General features: G+C 36.2%; 1 protein-coding gene across 1 annotated transcript in view; it reads left to right on the forward strand.

Moving 5' to 3' along the window:
- Positions 1–22,466, forward strand: part of CCDC93 (coiled-coil domain containing 93) — a 39,107-nt gene that overhangs the window by 15,461 nt on the left and 1,180 nt on the right. Inside the window, exons 9-22 of the mRNA XM_035331659.1 lie at positions 235–327; positions 799–849; positions 1,116–1,202; positions 6,655–6,771; positions 9,733–9,795; positions 10,694–10,767; positions 11,321–11,402; positions 12,458–12,529; positions 13,640–13,711; positions 13,963–14,071; positions 16,433–16,515; positions 18,381–18,418; positions 19,806–19,890; positions 21,390–21,503. Of these exons, the coding sequence (XP_035187550.1) occupies positions 235–327; positions 799–849; positions 1,116–1,202; positions 6,655–6,771; positions 9,733–9,795; positions 10,694–10,767; positions 11,321–11,402; positions 12,458–12,529; positions 13,640–13,711; positions 13,963–14,071; positions 16,433–16,515; positions 18,381–18,418; positions 19,806–19,890; positions 21,390–21,503 (1,140 nt within the window). The remainder of the gene's footprint in view (positions 1–234; positions 328–798; positions 850–1,115; positions 1,203–6,654; positions 6,772–9,732; positions 9,796–10,693; positions 10,768–11,320; positions 11,403–12,457; positions 12,530–13,639; positions 13,712–13,962; positions 14,072–16,432; positions 16,516–18,380; positions 18,419–19,805; positions 19,891–21,389; positions 21,504–22,466) is intronic.

The following is a 22,466-nucleotide window of genomic DNA, read 5'->3' on the forward strand; positions in this document are numbered from 1 at the left end:
GGATCTTTGCCCTGGAAGTGGATGTAGCAAGCCAGAGATGCTGTATCAAAGACCTTCTGAATGCTTTTGAAATCAGTGAGGGAAGGCATGAAGTGGAGTGTGGGGATGTTTTGGTAGCTGAAATATAATTATAAAAGCAGATCAACTTATGTTCCATTTTCCTCCTTCCTGTCTGTATTAGTACTTTAAATTACACGAACAAGATATAATACTTCCTTAATTTCTCTTTAAAAGGCTGAAGATAAAAAAGTTGTGCTACCTTCAGGGCTTGCAGCATCAGGAAAAGCTGAGCCTTGTGATGAAGATGACCTTCAAGCTGCTGAAGAGGTGTGCCATGTACTGAAGTTGGCATGGATGTAACTAACTTGGGTGGAGGGCAACAGTTATCTCTGCTGCTTCATCCTCTGTTGGAAGGAAAAATTAGGTGCTTAGCTGAAGGGAGAGTTGTTTTCCAGAAGAGTATGGAACTTGAAATCAATGTACAGGGGTTAAATGTTCATCGAAATTTGATACAAGGAAAGAAAATTAACTTCACTTTTGGAACTTGAGCATTTTTAGGAGATCAACTTTTGGTTTGATACTGGGATGTGAATCCTGTGAGTTAGACAGTACTTTTATAAAGAAATTTTCCTTTATTCAGCAACTTCATCCACCTCTGAATTAACTTTCATAGACTTACTGTCCCATTGCATTCATTAAAATGCATGTTAAACAATTGTAGTTGTATACGTATGCCACTGTCACTAGGAAGAAATAAATAAGATATTGTTACGTATAACACCTCATATTTTATCCTAGCTTCGCATTAAAACTCTGATGACTGGAATGGCTGCAATGGCAACAGAAGAGGTAAGTAGCATCTAAAACTGATACAGCTTTGTTTAAATTGCTGTTAGTTATGTTTTAGTGGTCACTGTTCAGATTCATCATCATCAGTGTTTCCTAATTCATCAGGCTCTGTAGTACATTAATATGTGGTTACAGGGGCAATTTTTGTCCAATGTAAAAGTTTTCTATGTTTCTGTTAACATTAAAGTTTGGGGAAATTGCCATATAAAAAGCACAGGCAGCTCAAAAACTCCAAATGTGTTTTTTTTACTGTGATACCCTTGCAGGGCAAATTGACAGCAAGCACAGTAGGACAGATAGTTGGACTCCAATCAGATGAGATCAAGCAAATAGTGTCTGAATATGCTGAAAAGGTAAGTGTTACGTGGTTATGGTTTACCAAATCGTGTTTGATAATTAATTTATTTAAGCTTCTAAATTAATTGCTGTGATTCTCCTAAAACAACACTGTTCCATATATTCTGTGCATGACAGCACAGTCAAGATTCAGGGAAGTGTTTTAATTACATTTAAATATGCACAAGCCTTTGGCATGAGAGCATGTATTCCTTTATTGCATATATGAGTAGTTTGGCTGTTAAGCACCTGCTTAAACTTGTTCATTAATAAAGAAAGGCTGAGCTGATACCTATTGAAACCAGTGGTCTGAATGCATTTTTAAATGTTAAGCGCAGGAATAGGGCTTTGCAGGACTGCTCAGAAAAATCTAGGCCTCCTCCACTTGGGCTGTTAGACACTGGGATCTTACTTGCACTGGGCACCATTTATCAGTCACATGCTAGATCTCTCATTCCGGATCTGGTATTATCAAAAAACCAAATCTTTGCTTTTATAAGTTAAGGCAATTAACAGTGTATATTAGCTCCATTCATTGTGTTCAGCTGTGATTGTTTTCTTTACAGTAATGTGAGGAAGAAATCTGGCTCTTGGAGCAATTAATACATATAATACATCACTGCCAGTTATGAGTTATAGGTCGCTCTTATTTGTCCAATAGTCTTCTCATATTTCTTCCTTTTTGTTGACACTTATGAGGTATGGAGCTTTCCCATTTGGGAGATAAACCCTATAACTCAACAGAGTCTATAGCAAATTCTTGGCCTTTCTTTATTATAAAGGATTGGAAGAACAGAAGCCCAGGGGTCATATTTCAATGTTACATTTCTTCTGTTCTGAGAGAAGGCAGCAAGACCTTGACTGTTACAGTAGAACAATGATTAATACTCTGGGAAGCAAGAACTGATTCAAGTCAAACCAAAAATATATCGCTTTTCAGATCTACTGGATATGACGGAAAAGAAATGCTGTGTGTGTGTGCATACACCAGGAAAAGAGAATTAAAGATGTTATCAAACAGCTTATTAAAGCATCAACAATGTTTGGATATGGTTCTAATAGTTTTAACTCCTTCTAAGTATTCCTAGTCTGAAGGAAAAAGGGGTTCTTATTTGTCTATCTGAATCTCAATATGTTTCCCAGGCCCATTTTCAGTGCAGAAAGCTGGCAAACAAAATTCTAGATCTGATTTTTGCCATATGCCAGGACTGTGCTTACAAGATGGTGTTTTTGCTGAAGATCAACGCGTAGTTTTCTGCATTTCCCATCCTTTCTGCTGCTCTGTTAACTTGCTTGATGAATTGGAAGGAAAGTTTCTAGTGTTGTTCCTCATTTTCTAAAAAAAAAAATGTTGGCAGAAAATTAATGTGGCTTTTATTTGCCTGTCCATCACGAGCTTTTTAAGGACAGTTATTCAAAGTAGCTTGGATTTTTACTGTGCTAGAAGGATACTTGCAAATTCTCAGAGGAAGAATCCCCACACATAACAGAAGGTTTTGCTAGGAGTAGGACTGGATGAAGAGCTTGTTCCTTGTTAAAATGGAATGACTGTAACTAGAGAAATGTTGTCTCAAAACTACACCTTTCAAAAATGCCTGAAGAAACTTTTTCAAAAGTGTTAAATGGTGTTCACAAATTGCTTTCATATCGTGAAAAGCTGACTTGGAATGTTTTGGGACTTCTAGATTTGTCTATCAGACATTACTACCCACCATACACATTGGATCAGAGTAGCATAAAATAAGCATTTCAACCATTTAGTGTGGTTAAAGTTTGTTGTTCAAGGAAGATACTAAATGTGTTACTTATTAATCTGTTGGTTTACAGAAACCCTGAAAAGTAGGGTGAGATTTGGTGACTTTTTAATGTGGGTTCCTGAGGCTCAGTGTCAAGGAAAAATGATGGCAAATTATATTGGAATGACTGCTAAGGATTTAAGTGGAACTTGACTGAAAACAGATTTGAACTGTTAAAGAGTTGGAGATTGCTTTTGTTTTTTCAATGGGCTTCAGACTGTTTCAAATTGAGGCAACTATGGTGGAGTTAAGTCACCTCTGTAGTGTATTTAGTGATAGGAGGTGGTTGAAAGTGATTAAAGTGGTTGAAAGAGATAAAGTTTACTGCTACAACATTTGTATCTTCATACAGAGACTCAATATTTCTTCCTTTAAGAAGCAGGCTGTTAGTCATTATTACTAGCTATTTATTTTGGCTGGCAGTTTATGAGCTGCAAATAGATTAGCAATACTGTTGAATATAAAACAACAAAATTAATATCGAGTTTTAACTTCCAAAATTTTGGCTTGCTAAGTGAGTTTCTGAATAATATATGACTTGTTTATTTTAATTCGCTAATTATTTTGGGGGCAGTTAGAAGGAACCTTGGAGGAGCGCAGAAGTGAGCCTATACCAACCTGCCAGTGGGTGGGGATACATTAATGGAAAAGTTGAAGGATGTATCTGTTTAGTCCTCTTTGTCACATGTAATTGCAATTCTCATGAGAAACAGCAGCAAATTGATAATCTTGAGCAGGCAGAGACACTAATGCTTTCTTAAGTAATGTCAGCTACTGGGACAGTCTAGTAAGAGACCAGGTAACAACAATGTCAAAAGCAAAGCAGTTTCTATAATGTGTGCTTTCTTCCTTCTATGTTGAAAGTTTCATTTTCTCCACTAGTTGCAAATCAGTTCTGCAGTAACTGTAATGCTGTAGTGTTGCTGCAGAGCAAATCCTTCTTAATTTTCATACCAGAAAGATTTTTCTGCAGAAACCTCAGTATGTGGTGGTTATTTCCCAGTTTCAAAAAGCAAGCTCAGCAGCCCACTTCTTGAGACATGGCCTTTTCTTAATAAATCATCAAGAATGGTAGTGTGGAAACACATTTTTCTTTTAGGTTCCCAAGAGGTTACATATGAGGCAGCAAATACTTTTAACAATGTACTTAAAGCAGGCATGTTTTAATTATGTCCTTTTTAAAAGCGTGCCTTCATAAAGAAAGGAGAATCTTGACACTATTATAGGAACATTATGGGTGTGATGTGAATGTAGCTTCCATAGTAACTGATAAATTGCATCAGTAACACATGCTCTTTTGAGTTTTAAAGATCAAACCAGGGTTGATTGCCATTTTTTTTTTCAGGAGCATGGAGCACAGGACAAGAACAGAGGTAGAATTTGATGAGGAACTGAGTGTTCTTTGTTTCTCACATATTCAAATGGAAAAAAATATATAAGAATGTGAATTGACTGAAAAAGTAGAAGTTTGTAGAGACAGCAAAAACTGTTTTGACAGTGTTAAAAGAAAGGGAGCTTTAGGGTTTGGCTATTCTTTGGGATTTATTAACAAAAATATAAAATATTTTGTCTTTTTATATTCTTATATATTATTTTTGTATACACCAAAATGCAAGAAGTTAGAACTACTTGAATAGATTGAATGTTATCAGCCTGAAAAAAAAAAGATTAGAGGATTATGACTATGAAATAATCATAGTATGCCCTACAGACTTAAAAAAATAAATAAAGAGAACAATTGCTTTTGAACACACCCTTAAGATCCAGTACTTCTACACACCTTTCCAAAATAAATGGACATGTTAAAACTCTGTCATGGAAGCAAGTCTAGCATTTGTACCGTTTTTGTACTGGAAAGCATTTTGTTACAGAAAAGCAATTTACCATAAGCTAGTGTTATGATAGGCATTCTCCTCCTTCATTGTGTGCACATTTCAAAAGCAGAAATAGTAAATATATAGGGTTCAGTGCAGGTTTAGAGTATTAATTGTCACTACAGAGTGCCAGTTTTTAGCTTGTGATCTGTGAAGCCCCTGACACTTCATAGACTACTACAGATCTTTATGCAGGAAATTAAGCAAGCTAGTTTACCTCTTTCAGTAAAATTAAATTTGTTATATAGAACTTTGCACTGTCATTGAAAAAATAGTGGTGTCTACAATCAAAAAAGTAAAAAAAAAAAAAAAATCAATAATGAAGTATAATGTTTTTTTCAGTTGTCTGAAGCCACTAGAAGACTAACACAGAAACCAACAGGAAAAGCAATACTAACTATGTTTGCAAAACATGATTGTGTGTAAGATACATGTTGTGGTTCACTTCTAGTGTTGTAACTGAGGAGTGTGGAGGAGTATTAAGGAAAGTGAAGTAGATCACGTCCTTCAGCAGAAGGTGTTTTTAATGTCAGTATTTACTCTTGCCATGTTTTTTACATCATTCCTGCATAGTAGGCACTAGCTGAGAAGAGTGCAGTGTTGGTGTCCATGCTCGTGTCTGCTCTGCCAAGTTAAGGACTTACCCTTCTTTCATCATTGGTCTGCTCCAAGATGGGCATAGAAGATTTTAATTTGTCGTCTACCAATCATAACACACAAAATTTTCACCTCAAGTTGAGAAGAAAACATTTATGCCAAGTGCATTATATTGCCTTCTGTAGATGAGATATTCTGTTGTTTTTCTCTTCTGTCTTCAGAAGACCCCTCTGCCTTTCCTGCGCTTGTAGTAGAAGCTTTGATGCTATGTCTTAAGGCCTCCATACGAGGCACCAATATTTAGTCTCTCTGCTGCAATTAGTGTTTGATGTATGACTTTTTCTGTGCGCTGTTGTCAGCAAGCTGTCGTGAAAGCTTTGAGATCTTCAGCGCAAGTTCATATGGATTAATATATTATTAATAATATATTAATTGCTCTTTAATCTACTGCAAATATACAATTTCTATTATAGATGTTATTCATGGTAAAGTATGCTTCTGGCAGCTTTCCCTTCAAAATCCAGAGAGAACAGGAGAGTGCATCCAGATTGTTGTCTTAATTATGTATTTGTGAGACACTTTCTTGGCAATGCAAGTAGTTTTAAAGACTAGTGTCCATAGCACAGAAATACATGAAATAAAAATAAAAGCTTAGAGAGGCAAACGTAATTACCACATTGGAATTATGTCAATCAGCATACTGCATGTAAACCAGCACTTCAGAATCTAAAGACACGAATGTTTAAGGCTTTTAAGAGTTATGAATTTACATGCTGAGGTATGACATTGATATCTCCAATTGAACAAGTTCAGTAAATACCACTTAAACGGAAGCAATCTTAGTGCTTAAGGGGGGCTTTAGCTTTTTTAAGAACCCTACTAGGTTTAACTGTAATGCTGACGAAACAGTTAATTTGATGTAGCATGCTGTAGTATTTTCAACGAGTCTCATGGCACTTGACTACCTTACTTTACCTGGGATATAATATATTTGTTTGGCTTATTATATATTATAATGTATTTGTTTGGTTTCTTATCTTGGTGCAAGACAGATTGGTGAGTCATTCTTCCTGTTGGATAGTGGGACACAGCTCTTGATAAGGAATATCACAAGTGTGTCCCAGTTTGGCATTTCCTTAACTACTGTAGAAGTAAAAAGTAATGTTTTGAGTTTCAACAGGCTTTACTACTATTTATTTTAGCAGTCTGAGCTTTCTGCTGAGGAGCGACCAGAAAGGCTTGGAGCTGCCCAACAGCACAGAAGGAAGGTGGCATCTTTGAATAAGCAGATTTTGCAAAAAACCAAACTCCTGGAAGAGGTAAGTATTATGTGTATAACAAAGAAAACATTGATAAATGTGCTTGATCACCAAGCTTATGCCATCCTGAAAAGATTTGCAAGCTATCTCCTCTACCAGCAATTTGTCGTGCTCAATATCCATTTCAGCATCTCTGTCTTGCTTGCACATTTCTTACTAAGACAATGTGCCTGGTTTCATATTAAAAAAAATAGATAACCCTGTGAGGGAGGGGGCTAGTTGATCAAAAGATGTTTTTAGTTTTGTTTGGTTTAGTTTTTGTATTGTTTTGTATACCTCTTTGTGAAATGCTCTGTATGCTTTTTCTGCATTTGACTTCATAGCTATGATGTTGAAATTGAAAACAGCCTACTCAAGCAACAAGTTAAGAAACTGCTCTAAGATACGTTTCATACATCTTTAGGCTGATGGATTTTCACTCTGTATGCCCCATCTGTCAAAACCAGGTTTTTTTTATATAGTAAATAGCACTAAAATTACTATTTGCACTATAAGTTGAATGTAAGTGATGCTTGTCACAATTCCTCCCTTTCTAGAGTGAAAGGTTAGAAAGATATACTGAAACTTACTATTTTTTTTTTTACTTGAATTTGTATGATTTCAACACTTTAGTAGTATGAATTTTCCGTGTCTATTTCAAATACAACTTTGGTATCTGGTCAAAATGATGACTTAATGCTAGGTATTGTAAATATTGCTTAAATGCAGGCTGAAGTGTCAGCCTTTCAAAACTATAACATGACCTTAAGAACAGTTAAATTCTACCTGAATTCCCTTATAGGTCTATATAGGTTTTTTTCTGTTTGTTTCTTTTTTTTCCTCACTGAAATAGGAACATAAATTACAGAGTGTGATCTTAAGGCATTTCAGAAGTGGGGAAAGTAGAAGGATGTTCACTGTATCCTAAGTCACTATCGTAGAGTGGAAGCAGGTACGAGCACTTTGAGCTCGCTGGTTGCAGACCTGTTCCAAATTCAAAGCTGTGCTGTCATGACTGGCAACAATTTGGTACTGCCCTGTAATAAAAGGGCAGGTTCACTTGGGTTTAAGGATGTTCTAGTACAGTTCTAGAGATTTGGAGTGGATGTTAGCTTGTGTCCATCTGCCCACATCCATCTGCAATTTTTCTGCAGACAGCAGACGTACTTGAGGAGTGCTCAGTTTGATCGTATAGATACTGAACAGTGCTCTTGTCCTTTGCCCTTGCCCTGGGAGAGCTGTTCTTGGAGACAGTTAGCTCAAGATGAATTTGGGGAAGGATCACCTAGGTATGTTTATATTGTAGCATTGGAGAACTGCAACAGCTAGCTCAGCTTTTAAAAAAAAAATAAATAAATTGATATTGCACTAGCACACTGACCTCCAGCCATGCTGTTTGCTTTTACATTCTATAGAACTGCAGTATAGTGTGGCTGCTGGATTAATAGCACAGAATATTCCTTTAACTTGGTGCATGTTGAGTGGATTACATTTTCTTTTCTGGTGCAAGTCATTTCTTTTACCAGTTTTCCTGGCATGAATGTATTTGCTTGCTTTCCACATACTGCTGAGAAGGTGGCAGTTCGGGGTGGGGTGAAGATGGGGTTGTAAATGACAAAATGGCAGAGTTCTTAACTTAATTAAAACCTCCTTTTAGTGGCCAAAGAACTTCATATTCACAGGAAAACTTAAATATTTGGGGGGTCTTGTAATGCTCTTTGCCATTTTTAAGAGTTGAGGGCCATTTAATTCTATGTTGCTTATTTATAGTTTATAAGTCTGTTATTTTTTTAATGTAAGGAAAGTATGAATAGCTGTGCAAGCCAAATGAAATCCCTTTAATCACTGTAGTACAGTAAAAAAAAGTCATTGCGCTGTGTGTATATATGTATGTATATATTTTTTTTCACTTGCCAGAGACAGCTTTTGTGGGGTGAGATAGAAGTTAAAATCAGTGACAGTCAAGACCTCCTTTTAAAAGGTGTCTGTCAAATTCTGTCTTCAGTACTGCTAGTATTGACTAAATTCTGGCAAGAGTTCTCATATCAAGTGGTTCTTTAATCTTTATGTCAATTTTCATGAGATGTGGACTTCAGGTTTAAATTACTTTCTTTTTCAACTAGTTAGAATTCAGTCTGTCAATGATTTATGTGTGAAAATACAGAAATACTAATGCTAAAAGTCTTATAAATTTGTTTGTGGAGAGGGATGATTAGAGTGAGTCACAGCTCCATGTGGTGAATGGCAAATTCAGCCAACTTCAGGAAAAGAAGAGGACCAGAAAGCCAAATGTGCATTTCTTTCCTTGCGGTGCTTCTGCTTCTCTTCTCTAACCCATGTCCTGTTTTTATTGTTAACATTTGCAGCGTTACCTTAAAATACATGGATTTTAGGGAAGCATATTTATGTAAAATTAACCTCTAAACTACTTGACAAGCGAAATAGCCAGTGGCATTTTGGTAATTGCCTTCTCATTAGACTTTCCATAGTTTCACAAAAGAATATCATACAACAGCTCGCTTTATTGGTATGGACAATACTATGGTACAGTATCACGGTGCTTTTATGGAAGTCTTGAATCAGCCTAGCTTATTTGAAGAAGTAAAAAATGAGGTTTTCTTCTTAGCCTCGCATGAAACTAGGCTAACATATTTACTTTCAGCTAAATAACTTTCAGCAATTTACAAGAAATTCAGTGCAGTAAGTTACCTTTCTGTTGACATCCCTTTTGTAAAAGCTGCTGTTTATTCTAAGACCTAATATATCAGGAAGGTCAGGTGGGAAGTATTTGCTGCTATTAATGAAATGTTCAGAGTTCTTGCAATAAGATATACTCACCTGACGAGAAAAGCCCCTGTTTGTGATGGCTTGCCTATCAGTTAATAGACAACTGTTATTAACATCTCAAATATTGCTATTCTCCATTACAGGTGTAATTAGTGTGAACATAGAGTTTAACTTTGTTCTTTCTCTTTGTAATAGTTGCAAGCTAAATGTGCTGATCTGCAGGCAAAATGTACCGAAGCAAAAAAGGCATTAAGCGAGGTAATCTCTTTGTTTGTCTGTGCGCTGATTCTAGCTGAATCACTTTTGAGAAGTTATGTGTAGAAAGATGTATTAAATGCTGAAGATGACTGACAACTTTTCTGTGTTAAGAAGGTTTTGAGGTTGTGAATAGGGTTATAATTTTTTTTTTCTTATTGCTCAGTAGATGTTCTGGTCCAAAAGAAAAAACTCACATGCTCTAGAATGCGAGGAAGTGTCAGGAAGGGGCTTTACCATGAAAAGAAAATAATGTTTGTAATGGCAACAGAGAACATAAGAGTCAGTAGAAATGATTGCGTGAAGTGAAATGTTAATATATTGGATTACTTCATGGAGTTTATTTTTAGATTTAATTATTTCTGCATGTGAAGACTGCTTTTCGACATTTTATTGCTTTTAATTCTTAGATTGTTGGTCTCTGCTTGTTTTTATGGTGATGCTTCTGCATAACTCTAGATCGGAAATATCATGAATAATTGGATTTTTTTTGGTTGGTTGTCTTTTTCAGTGGGAAGGATTATAGATACAGTAAAGGGATTGAAATAAACATTATGGTATGAAAGAGAAAGTTGTATCTGATTTTACTGTCTGATCTTGTATGTCAACTGTGGAACCCTCTTCCGGTTGTGAAATCTCATGACTGGATTTTGTTCTTCATAAATCCTTGCAGTCCTGCTCAATTTCAGCACTTAGATCTTTGTTCTGTGCCTTGTATTACCAGCATTTTGGTTGCACTCACAGGTTGCTGGATGGCACGGTTACTGCCTTACCCCATGCTCCAACAGAACATAAAATAGTTAAGATGAGCATACTGAAGTCACTTGGCACAATGTAGGGGACAATCATATTTTTTTATTTAAAAAGTGTGTCTTAGAGAATTATTACTTATAACCCTTAGGTCAAGAGTTATAGTGAAAAGCTGGACAAGGAATTGGCAGCTTTAGAAGCAATAGAATCCCAAGCAGATTCTAGGTAAGCAAGTTTTTTTTCTTTCTTTTGTGACACTTGAAGTTATGAAAAATGATGGTTTTAAAACCAGGTAATTAAGTATTCCTTGCTTTTTTCGGCATAAATAATTAGAATTTAAACATTTTCCAGCTTCCTTCCAAAGACAGCAAAAATTGTCATATTATGAAGTCTGAGTGAAGAGTGTCAATACGTAGCTGAAAATAATTGTAGATGCTTAAATATAATACAAGTAGAAGAATACTGACCACACTCGAAATGTATATGAAGCCTTCCTGTTCTTATTTTCTTTATATTTGAAGTCTTCATCTTGCATAAGTTAGGGTACTCTTTCAAAACTTCCACAATAATGAGGTGAAAACATTGCAAAATCATCCAAATATTTAAGGTAATACCACGTTTTATTTTGACCATAGTAATACTTAGATCTAGATTTCTAATTTACATGGATTTTATTGGAAAACTGTATAGAACTAAGCTTGTTCTAGTATCTTAGTTTTCCATCTGTTTAAATTAAAAACTGAAAAACTAATGCAGTTTGCTGGATCTTCAAATTTAGCATATTACAAAATCTGCGAGCACTGGTGGCCATGAATGAAAACCTCAAAAGTCAGGAGCAAGAATTCAAAGCACATTGTAGGGTAAGTTTTGATTTCTTATATAATGCTTCTTTACTAATCTTTAAATGTATCTTTATACTTCTCTCTGCTTTGTCCCTTCTTCCCCTCCCTGCCATTTACTGTCTCTTACAGGTTTGTATTAAATACTGATTTTTTTTTGCAGAATTATGGACAGTTGCACAGTTCTGCAGTGTATCATAACTACAATGTGTCTGTCAACCAAGAAGGTTGGAACTGAACTAACCAGAAGGACTTGCTCCCTGCTATGAGGCAGGGAGCTACAAGGAAGGCAGGCAGGGCATCTGAAGTAGGGTGGCCTTCAATGTTTTGTTTTGCCCAGGGTCTTTGTTAAAAGGCAGTTTTTAGATAAAAAGCCTTGTACTGTGGCTCTTCTTGTTCCTCTCCCTATTCTGCTAAGAGTATCTGGGGATGTGGCAACCAGGATTACAAATAGATAATAATGTTACAATAAATCTAAGTTTGAGATCAGGCTGTACTAGATACCATCTGTGCTATTCACAGCCTGAAACACATTCTGTCACCTTGGATGAGCTAGCAGTGACCTGAGGAGCACAGTGCACAAGAGGAAGGTGTCTTGGAAGTCCCTAGCTTTGGAGCAAACCACCAGAAGAGACAGAGATTGAGACAAATCTATTACAATTTTCAGAGTAGAGTTTGTTTTACTGCTTAATTACAGTGTTTTGCTGCCATGTTTACTGCTGCATTTATGGGCTGCTTAGAAATATGATCAGAGAGAATTGTTTTCATTCTCTTCTGTTTAAACGGTGTTAGATCAAATTTAATGGAATGAAAAAAAGTAAAAAGACATTGCCCTGTGGCAGATATTGAGCATAGAAACCTCGTTTTCCCCAAACATTCAGTTTTATGTAACGAACAATAATGGACGCCTTACCCCTGGGCAGGAAATGCTGTTTAATCTTACAAATTCTAAAATAAAGTATGTGATAAGTGCCACAGTTTTGTTACAGGTCTATGGCATCAAGCCTCCTGCCATCATCCCCTTTTAGGAGTGGTCTCAATTAAAAGCAACATAAGTTCCTCCTCTTTTTTTGTAGGAAGAAATGGAGCGTCTTCAACAAAATATTGAGAATCTGAAAGCTGAGGCAGCGGAAAGTGGGGAGGAAGAGGTAAATATCAAATGTGTTAATTGTTTATTTTCAGTTTGTATTTTAGAATGCTGGTTTAGGTCATTCTGACTTCAGCACATTCTGGTAAGTATTAAAATATCTGTTGCAATCTCTGAAAAATTCTATTTTCTATCACTGGTAAAGTCACAATTCAGGCTAATAAACAGAGAAGTGCAGAAGACTGAAAATCACTGTAGTATTCTTTATTGTTCTTGCTAGAACCCATGGGGCTAACTCATAGATGCTTTCATCCCCTTTACTTTGATCTTTGTAGCAGCAAGGAAGAATCTCAATGTTAAGAGTTGTGCATATATTTGACAAAAACAAGTCTTCCTCAGAAAGCGTGTTTGTTTTTGGTTGCCTTTTTTCCTTAAAAGTGGATTTATTTGAAGAATGAAGGCACATGTTTTTAGTGGCTGGGTGCACTGCATGCAGTGAGCAGCTGTCTGAAGCTAGGTTTTAGCACAAGTGCATCCAGACTGAAGGCAATGAATAACAAATAAACAGAAAATGAAGAGCTTGACTCACTTGTATTTTCAATGAGTAAACATTTGGTATATTTGTGTGTCTAAAATGAGGTAACTGCGAATTCCATGATGCTGCCATCCTGAACACAGTGTGTAAAAATGAAAACGTACACCTCAGTTGTAAGTTTTTAAAGAAGAAAAAAAGAATCTTTAAATCTGCAATCCAGAAAATGTAGGACACACATCTCAGAGGGTTTGTGTTCTGTCCTGGGCCTTGTTTATCCTTAACCCTGCTGATGAATCAAAGTATAAACATTTGGACAAGTACAAAGAATCTCTTGATAGGTGTCTTCATTTTGTGTGACTGTAGCAAAGCAGTGGAGAAAACTACTGACAAATCTTAAAAACTAAAATATCAGTATTAAAATTATCAAAACACACTTGTTTACAGTAAAAAATGAAAGTTGTCATTTATTTAAATGCAGATTATGAATCATCTTTAAAAAAGCAAATGGTTGTTTTTCAGTGGGAGCCATTAAATGGAAGATAAAAAATATACAAAACAAACCCATCTGCACATTTTTGTAATTGTGCTCTCATTTGTTGCTGTAATACACAACTGTTTTGGGTCCTCAAATTCTAGGAGCCGAATAAGCTTATAGACCAGCAGTACAAAACTGAGAAAGATAAACTTCAAAAGATCCGGCTATTATTGGTAAGTCTTCATAAACTGGACAAAATTATTCATGTTTTTTTTACCTTGTCACTTTTAATACCTCTCTTCTTGTTGTTTTAATTAAAAAATAAATCACAAATCAGTTATAAAATAATACTGAGCCTCAGCCAACGCTTTTTAAACAAATTACTTGATTATTTAGTAACAAAATATTGCTGGGGGGGCTTCATCCATTTCAAGAAAAGAACGAGAAGAGGCTTTGTTTTCTCCCCTCCTAACTTTCTATTCAGGCACGAAGAAACAGAGAAATAGCGATATTACAGCGCAAGATTGATGAAGTACCCAGCCGAGCTGAGCTAACACAATATCAGAAGAGATTTATTGAACTTTACAGTCAGGGTATGTATATCAAGCAGGAACATTTTGCTGAAAGCTAAAGCCCTGGAAGGAGGGTAATTGCATTTTAAGCTTATGGAGTGTAAAACAGCACTTGCTAATTTGAGGAGTTTAAGGGTCGTTTGATATTCACATTATACAACCTAATATCAAGGTTTTATAAGCTGGCTATAAGAATTCTCCTGTGGGTGAAACTTGATACATTAGGTCTTTGGAGTAAATTCTGGTTGCAACAAGTTCAATCATATAGTTAAATGACCGACGTATTTAGAAATTCCTTAATCTATTTACAAATGAGGTTGCTATAAATTTAAGTCATGCTTCATTAATTGCTCTTAATATTAGATAGTTTGTTTCAGAATCAGATATGTCAACAAAAATAATGCCAAGTAAAGACAATAACTACAAAGAAAACAAGGCATTGTTTATTTCATTTTTGATTTATAAATATCCTGCAATATCTTGTTAGGATCAGAGTACAAGTTATCTTCAACTGCTTTTAAGCTAAGTTATAAAAAGGGGGAGTTTGCTTGGTTGCCTGTTTGGATAGCGATGTGTTTGTTGCGCATGGTATGGAGCATGCAAACTGAATAAAATTTTAAAGTTGTTCCATCAAACTGACAATGGACCGGCATACTTACTGGTGTGTATTTAATGTAGCCTGTGTAATGGCATAAGCTAGAATATATTTCTCTGTAGAAGAACAAGCTAGTATTTTAAAGATACTTTGCAGTTATATACAGGTGCCAACCAAGCTCTTAAAGGTTGAGCAGTTCTAAAATGATTATCTAATTTTGATTCATATCCATTGTCTTTGAGTCATCTCTAGTTGTATAGTCACATGCTATCTTCGTATGTGCATTATCTAGCTCAGTGCATGGAATAGGTATGCCGCTTTAGTGAGCGCAAATCCAGTTCTTTTCTCTCCTCGATCCCCATTTGCTTTTTATGTGCTATGCAGTTTATTTAATCAAGTCCAGCATCTACCTGCTCAGAAGATGGAGGCTTCGTTTATGTATGAAGGACAGGAAGATTAAGGAGATTTGTGGAACCTTGGCTGCAGATTTAAGAGGCTTTGAATCTTACAGGACTGTTTTCTGTAGTGCAAAATATGTGCAGTAACTTAGGGTAACACTGTGCTTGGTCTCCTGGCCAGGAACCTGCACTGCTCAGTCTAAGCTTCTGGAAAATTGAGCTGAAAATGTCTTGCAAGTCTTTCTGTGAACTGTGGCATTTTTTTTTTTATTTTTTTTAAGAGTTCTTGCATTTGACCAGATTTAGGAGATCTTCAGAGTAGACAAAAACCATTTTTTGGACTAATGGGTCCAAGGCATGTTGGACCAGGCAGTCTTTGGAGGTGCTTTCCAACCTCAGTGGTCCTGTACTGAAATGCTTTTAAGTTCCAATATTCCCTTTCTTAAAATGCATATACATGAGGATGATTTCACTCTGATTTATCTGACTTTACTCATGAGCTCTGGAATAATTTTCATTAAATCATTTGATCTTTATAAACATGTACTTTTTTCAGTTCAGGATTCTAGGCTGCTTAATATAATCATGGTAACTTTTGCCAGCTGTCCTTCTCAATTGAACTTTTTCCCTTGAGAATCAAAAGTGTCTTAGATTTCCTTAGTCATTGAAGAACTAAAGAATAGATGAACACTTCAGAGACTTGAGTATCAATCATCATCTTGTGGACCTGAAGGGGAAGGAGGCCTTACCTTCTGCATTGAACTATGACCAGCATCTGCTATAATCACCTAAAATAGATAACATTGTCTGAAAATAAACACTTTTTAAATTCTGTCAGCATGTGTATGTTGTAAGAAGAGAAAGGAGGCTTTCAAACAGTAAAACCTTTCGTGCATGTTGTGCACGTTTGTACCTTGAAAGATACAGTTTAATGCACTCCTTTTTTCCACACGGTGATGTCAGTTTATCCATTCCCCTTCTGTGCCCCTGCACTCCCCCTGCCCACCAATGTGCCAGCTAGGCCAGGGCAACTGTTAGCAGCACAGCAGCCTCTATGGTGTGAGGTTAAAGTTCATGAAGGAAGGATGAACAGGAATAGGCAGTGGTAAGGAAGCACAGCTGATCGTGCCAGTGTGTGTTCGTGAAACAGACTGTCAGCAGCTGGGCTGTAATTTAGACACTGAGCTATGTTATTCTGGAGCCTGGTTCTTATAAAATCTGATAGCTCTGAATGCTGCTGGAGATCTACATGCAGAAGGAATATTCTTCCAGAATGTATTATAGACTGTGTTCTGTTATTTATAATTGTATATTATAAAAAGCCTACAAAGTATTTTTACAGGTTTCTTTTCTCCCCATTTATTATTCTACCCTTTTTTTTCTTTGCAGTCTCAGCAACTCACAAAGAAACAAAACAGTTCTTTACTCTTTATAATACACTGGATGATAAGAAAGTATATTTGGAAAAGGAGGTAAGAGAACGTTGCTGTTTTCTAAATATTCAGTCTATGGAGAAGATAGAGAAAGCTAAGTAAAAACTACTTACTCAGCCATGTCAGAGCAGGGTCAGAAATCTTCGAGAGCAAAATTGAGACAATGAGTTCGTAAGAACACTTCTAATGTTGAGGTGGAAGTGGTCTGTTGTAAAAAGTGCTGTTGTTAGTACAGCATGTTTAATCTGCTTACTGTGCTCACAAAACACGAATAACATTTGATTAGCAAATATCTTTGTCACAGGACCAAATTACCCTGTTTCTATCTTCTTGGTTAACTTAACCAACCCATCTCCAGTAACTCTGGAAAGCACACTCCAGCTGCTGGCTTGCAGCATCATTTGTTTCTCAGTGTCTCAGTGAAAGGTGTCTGCTCATATGGTTGATAGCTTTAATCATAGTTTTTAAAATACTTTTTTAAAAATTCAGTTTTTTATGTCTTTGATTTTTGGGGGGTTTATCCATTAGCTTTACTGTTCTGCAGTGTAACACATTAACACGCTTACTGTGCAATAGCTGTGCAGTGCTGCTACTTGTTACTTGAATGTTTTGTGGTATAAACTGCTTAATTGCATTATTAAACACAGACTTTCAAGGCAGGGATGCGGGCTTGGCAAGTGTTGATGAATCATGCAGAAATTTCTTTGAGTAACAGGCATTTTTAAGCGTCACAGCTTCTTTGGAATCTGCTCAGTATTTGTTTGAATTTGTCATAGTGAGGTCACAAACAACTGTGGCTGCTGCCAAGCGGTACCTATTGCTCTCTCATTTATATCAAAGATCTTGGATTTAATTGAAGTCATTTTAGCTTTCTGTGGCAGTGGGGCAAATACTTCTGTTTGCAGTGCTTAGGTTTGTTTAGTAAAGAACACTCATCAAAAGAAGAAACTGCTTGGAAGGTTTAACCGCAGGAGACTTGTGAGAAGTACTGAAAGCCGAAGGGATCGCATTAATTTCTGCTGCTTGGTGAATTTTAGTGCCCTCAGCGATGTTTAGAAAGCAAGAAAAAAAAGTATGGTTTAATCTGCACAATGAGTTTATACCAAAAGCAACAAAATACTTCAGTACGGTTACAAATACCTATGTCTGTATTGTTTAAGTACAATGTTAGTATCTTCATAACAGTCGCTATGCAAGTGAAATGCTGTTCTCTACTTCTTAGAAGTTCATCTGAACAGACTGAAATGTGTATAGGTGAAGTGTGTAATGATGCATGGCTTTATGGAAGCTGGTAAAACTGACCAGCACAAAGAATACAGTGCAGAAATTCACCTGTTCTGCACTGCTTGGCAAGGCTGTAGGGTATTAGGTGGGGCTGTGTGGTACTGGCTCCAATCTCAGAAGCAAAGGGCTTCTTCATAGTTTTTACTTTTTAAGATAGTTTAGTGAAAGTGTTCTACTTTGACACAGCAACTAGGACTAATTATGCCACTCTAATATAGCTATAACATATGCTTGTGCACCATCACAGTTGAACAGCGGACAGCTACCTGTAAGCTTCAACACGTTTAAACAACTTTTTTACTTCATTGCTGTAGTTTGGAAAGCTGTCCTGCAGGAAAATTCTCAGTGGTGTAACTGGGCATCAGTAAAACTAAAAATCTCAATTTTGACCCAAGACTTGCTGCCTTCTGTGGTTCCTCCACTAGGACAGACGTCACTAAGAAAGAGGGATCGTGGTTCCTTTTTCAAAAAGCAGCTCAGGATTTCATGCAGCTGACTGCTTGTCAGGGAAGCATTGATACCAGTCCATTTTTAGATCTGAATTTCATGTTATTGACAGTGAAAACTCAGAGTAACATCAGAAAGGACAAATGTATATTTTCTTTTTTTTTAATTCACAGGTTAATTTACTAAATTCTATTCATGACAACTTTCATCAGTAAGTAATGGTCATTTTTCTCTTGATAGTTGCAGTGGGTGGTATGTTTTTTTGGAAAAAATGGGAGGGGGCATGAGTTAGTGTAAAAAATTGTTAGAATATTTTATTAACTTAAATAGTTTAATAAAATAGTTTATTAATTCTGTTTAAGCCAATGTTTGGGGAATCACAGACTTGGAATTACTTAACTTTTATAGTCAACATATGTTTTTAATATCTGGCTGTTCGGTTGCAGTTGTGGAAAGAAATCATTCAGTCATGGTTTTCCTGGCATTAATTGAAGTATTTTTCTTCATTTTGTGAGTTTGTGGTTATTACATTATGTACAAAACATTAGACTCAAACATATTTCAGACATATTTATTACACACTAACTCTGTATTTAAAGGTTTTGATGAAGTGTGAAGTCTTTAGGTAAAATCATGGTTCCCATGGAAGCTTAAGGTCAAATATCAGTCTGTGATGCAGCCAGTATTTGTTCCTCTTTCTTTTTTTGACTTTGGGGGATGGTGGGGGAACTCCATTGTGAATTTTTGTCACAACAGTACAGTGCAATAGCGACATAAGAGAGGATATGGCCTCATAACAGAAAAAATTGTCTTTTTATAATTCTGTTGTGAAATTGTTTTTTTCTTAGAGTAATTAATGATCTCTATAATCTTATACACCTGTGCCAGAATTTTTGATTTTTGTTAATTTTTTTCCTATTATACAAAATTCTAATTACAACCAAAACAACAACAAAAAATCCACACCAGCACAAAAAAAAGGAGGTATTTCAAATGTTATCTTTTGCAGCAGTGATCTTAGATCTGTTTTGCTCAGTGATAAGATCTTTTTGATATTCTGTCCAGCCATTAGAAACCAATTCTGTAATTGACAGCTGTGTTGTAGATTGTTTTTATTGATGGTTGTATGTGGGGTGGCATTTTCTTTATTTGTTTTCCTTAATCTGTTCAGAATTTGCAGCCTATAACATGTCTTGATCTTTTCCTGTTAGGGCATAAATTATTATTATTATTATTAGAATGTTTACTGTTCTAGTCCTCTACTCAACTTCTTTATATTCTAATCAGCTGCCTTTATTGGAAGTTTGTGCTCTTGGTTAGTTAATAGTAGTTTTATTTATTACAACACATAAGAAAAAGGAACAGATAAGAACTGTCAAGGAAAATGCTTGTGATGAGCTCTGCAGTCTCTGTTCCCATCTCTTTGATGGTTTATAACACCTGAGGATCTGCACTGCACTTGAAATCACTGATTAAAAAGATGATTTTTTTTCACAGGATATTAAGCAATGTGAGTACTTGGACATGGGTAAATACACAAGGTAATTGTAGATGAGACACACTGTCCCACATCCTTATCAGTTATTTTTTCTTTCCAGAGCAATGGCATCTTCTGGTTCTCGTGAGCAGTTCTTACGGCAGATGGAACAGATTGTGGAAGGTATCAAACAGAATCGAATGAAGGTCAGACTCTTCTTGCTTTTTCTTCTAGAACCTGAGAATTATTTCAGAAAAGCATCTTGGATAATAATTATGGATGCAGAAATTCAGTATGTGAGGTGCAAATTAAGCAAGCAACTAACAAGTATTGTCTCTTTCATATCCATAAGTGTTTACCACCAAAATGTTAATGGACAGAGTAGAAGAAAGAGGAATCTTATACCCCTGAACTTTGTTACTGGTAGTGTAGTGACTTAGCTCTTTGAAACAGCTGGTTCAAATATCTCGCTGATATCCCTGAAGTTGATAAGAATTTTTTCCATTTGGACTGCATAAGCACAACCAGGCCTATGTCAGACCCACTTTCTGGATTTAACCTGATTTAGAAAAGACTAGGTGTTGCTGCTGAATATATTGTGCTAACATAGCAAGTGAAAGGGGTTTGCGGGTGTTCAGAGCCCCAGGGCTCATTCAGAGATCAAAATCACTTCTGGTAACACTTACTGGCTATTCTGTGAAAGCACAGCCTCAGTGGACTTGTTAAGTAGGTTTGGGGCAATACATGCACACAAAGCAAGCATGAGGTTCAACAGCTATTCCAGCTGAAGCTGTCCATGGATTTATTTGCATACAGTGGGGTAGTTTTAAGTACCTGGTAATAACAGTTACTAACTTGTAATTATTGTGTTGTTTTACTTTATATTCATATAGAAATATATACTGTTAAGGGGCTTTGAGATGGTTTACTCTGTAGAGCCAGAAGATTCTTGGTAGTGGATTATAGTTGTTCATTTGAGTTGAAAAGGAAGTATGGTGCACTTCAAATCAACATATATTAGAGTGTGTATTGAAAAAGCAGTCTTTCCAGGTAATAGGCTGTTTTGTCTTAATAGCTAAGGAGAAACTTCGGATATAAAATGTGATAATCATGTGTATATAGAAAAAACAGGATGGAATGCAACTCAAGCTGTCATAAAGCCCTCCGTGCTAACAAACTTAAACATTTTGACTGTAGACTATTGTGTTGGAGAACATTGTTTTCAAAGAGAGGACAAAGGACAGCAGAATAGTGATGCTGGTGTTGTATGTATGGGTCATCTTTCTGTTACCAGGGCTGACGTAACGAGTGAGTCAAAGTCAAACTAATTATGAAAAGACTTCAAACAGTGCAATTCCAACAAGTGTAGATGAGCTTGAAGATACTTACACTTCTTTTGGTAGAATGACATTCTTTTAATTGCTGTAGCAAGCAACTGCATGAAATTGAAACTGCCTTAGGAGTTCATTGTTTTGTTTTCTGTATTGACCTCTGTTATGCACACAGAAATGAGTAACAGCACAATAAGTCAAAGGAGTGAAAGCAGACCAAAAAAACTCTGCTGTGATGTTCTTCGGGTTCTTAAAAATGAACTCTTAAATCTTTGAAGTCTATTAAAATCATCAATCGTTTCTTATGCTTTATGTGCATATGTGTATATTCCTTATACAGTAGGTGACCTTTTATCCTTCCTGTGTACTTACAGATGGAAAAGAAGAAGCAAGAAAACAAAATGCGAAGAGATCAGTTGAATGATGAATACTTGGAGCTTCTAGAGAAACAGAGGCTTTACTTTAAAACAGTGAAAGAATTTAAAGAGGTAAGAACACTTTTTTTGCTAATGTAAGCTGATGAGTATTTGAACCAATAAAGAGTTGCTTAAGAAGATCTGCTCAGATACACTAATTGTTTTGAAGTGTGTTATAAACCTTGCTTATGTTTAGGAGCAAAGAAGCAAATTTCTAAATATATGGATTTGTCTAGAACTTTAAAAACAGAAAAAAAACTTTCTGCATTTCTCTACTTTACCTCAGAGTTAAATCACAAAAAGCTAGGTGTTTGAGGAAGCTGCCAATCTCATTTAGAGAATGAGTTTTGTAGTGCTACCTCGAAATGAGCAGCACTTGTGTTGTGGGAATGGATGAATAGCTCTCTCCCCATTAGCAGAACTGTGAACTTTTTCTTTTTTGCAAGCCTCATGATGTAGTTCATTGCATTTCTACCCAATGAGAATTTAAAAGGCAACAAATGGGCCTGCAACAGCAAATGCTTTCATTAGGTATTGGGGGCAGGCAGCACCTGACTTGCTGGTACTTTAGGGACGGACGGTCCTAGCAACTACCAGTAGTCCAGGTGGGATTTCTAGAGGAACATCTGCCAGACTGGCTGCTCTTACTGATGTCAGTGGCAGCAGAGGCAGATCCAAATTGTTTCATTTCTCAAGAGTGAATTTGAATATTTTAATTAATCCACTAATCCTAAAGGTAAGAATGGGTTTAGGTCTATTAATGCCATGACAGCTAATGAGTTATTTTACTTTCTTAAGCTTACTGTATATAACGTATCTTTTGGATGAGGTTTTAGGCCTTTGAGGCACCACAATAATGGGAAGGAAGGAAAATTCGTGGAATTGAATTCATGTCCCTCCTACTTAGGAGTAGAGTGGAAACAATTCAAGCAGGTTATGCCATCTTGGATTTTGGAGATCTTTAAAAATTAGAGGGTTTGGTTTGCTGATGGTGAAGATCTAAGCAATAGAGTTAAGAGCTACTACCTAACTTGT

This window comes from Oxyura jamaicensis, chromosome 7, assembly GCF_011077185.1.
Source record: "Oxyura jamaicensis isolate SHBP4307 breed ruddy duck chromosome 7, BPBGC_Ojam_1.0, whole genome shotgun sequence".
NCBI lineage: Eukaryota > Metazoa > Chordata > Aves > Anseriformes > Anatidae > Oxyura > Oxyura jamaicensis.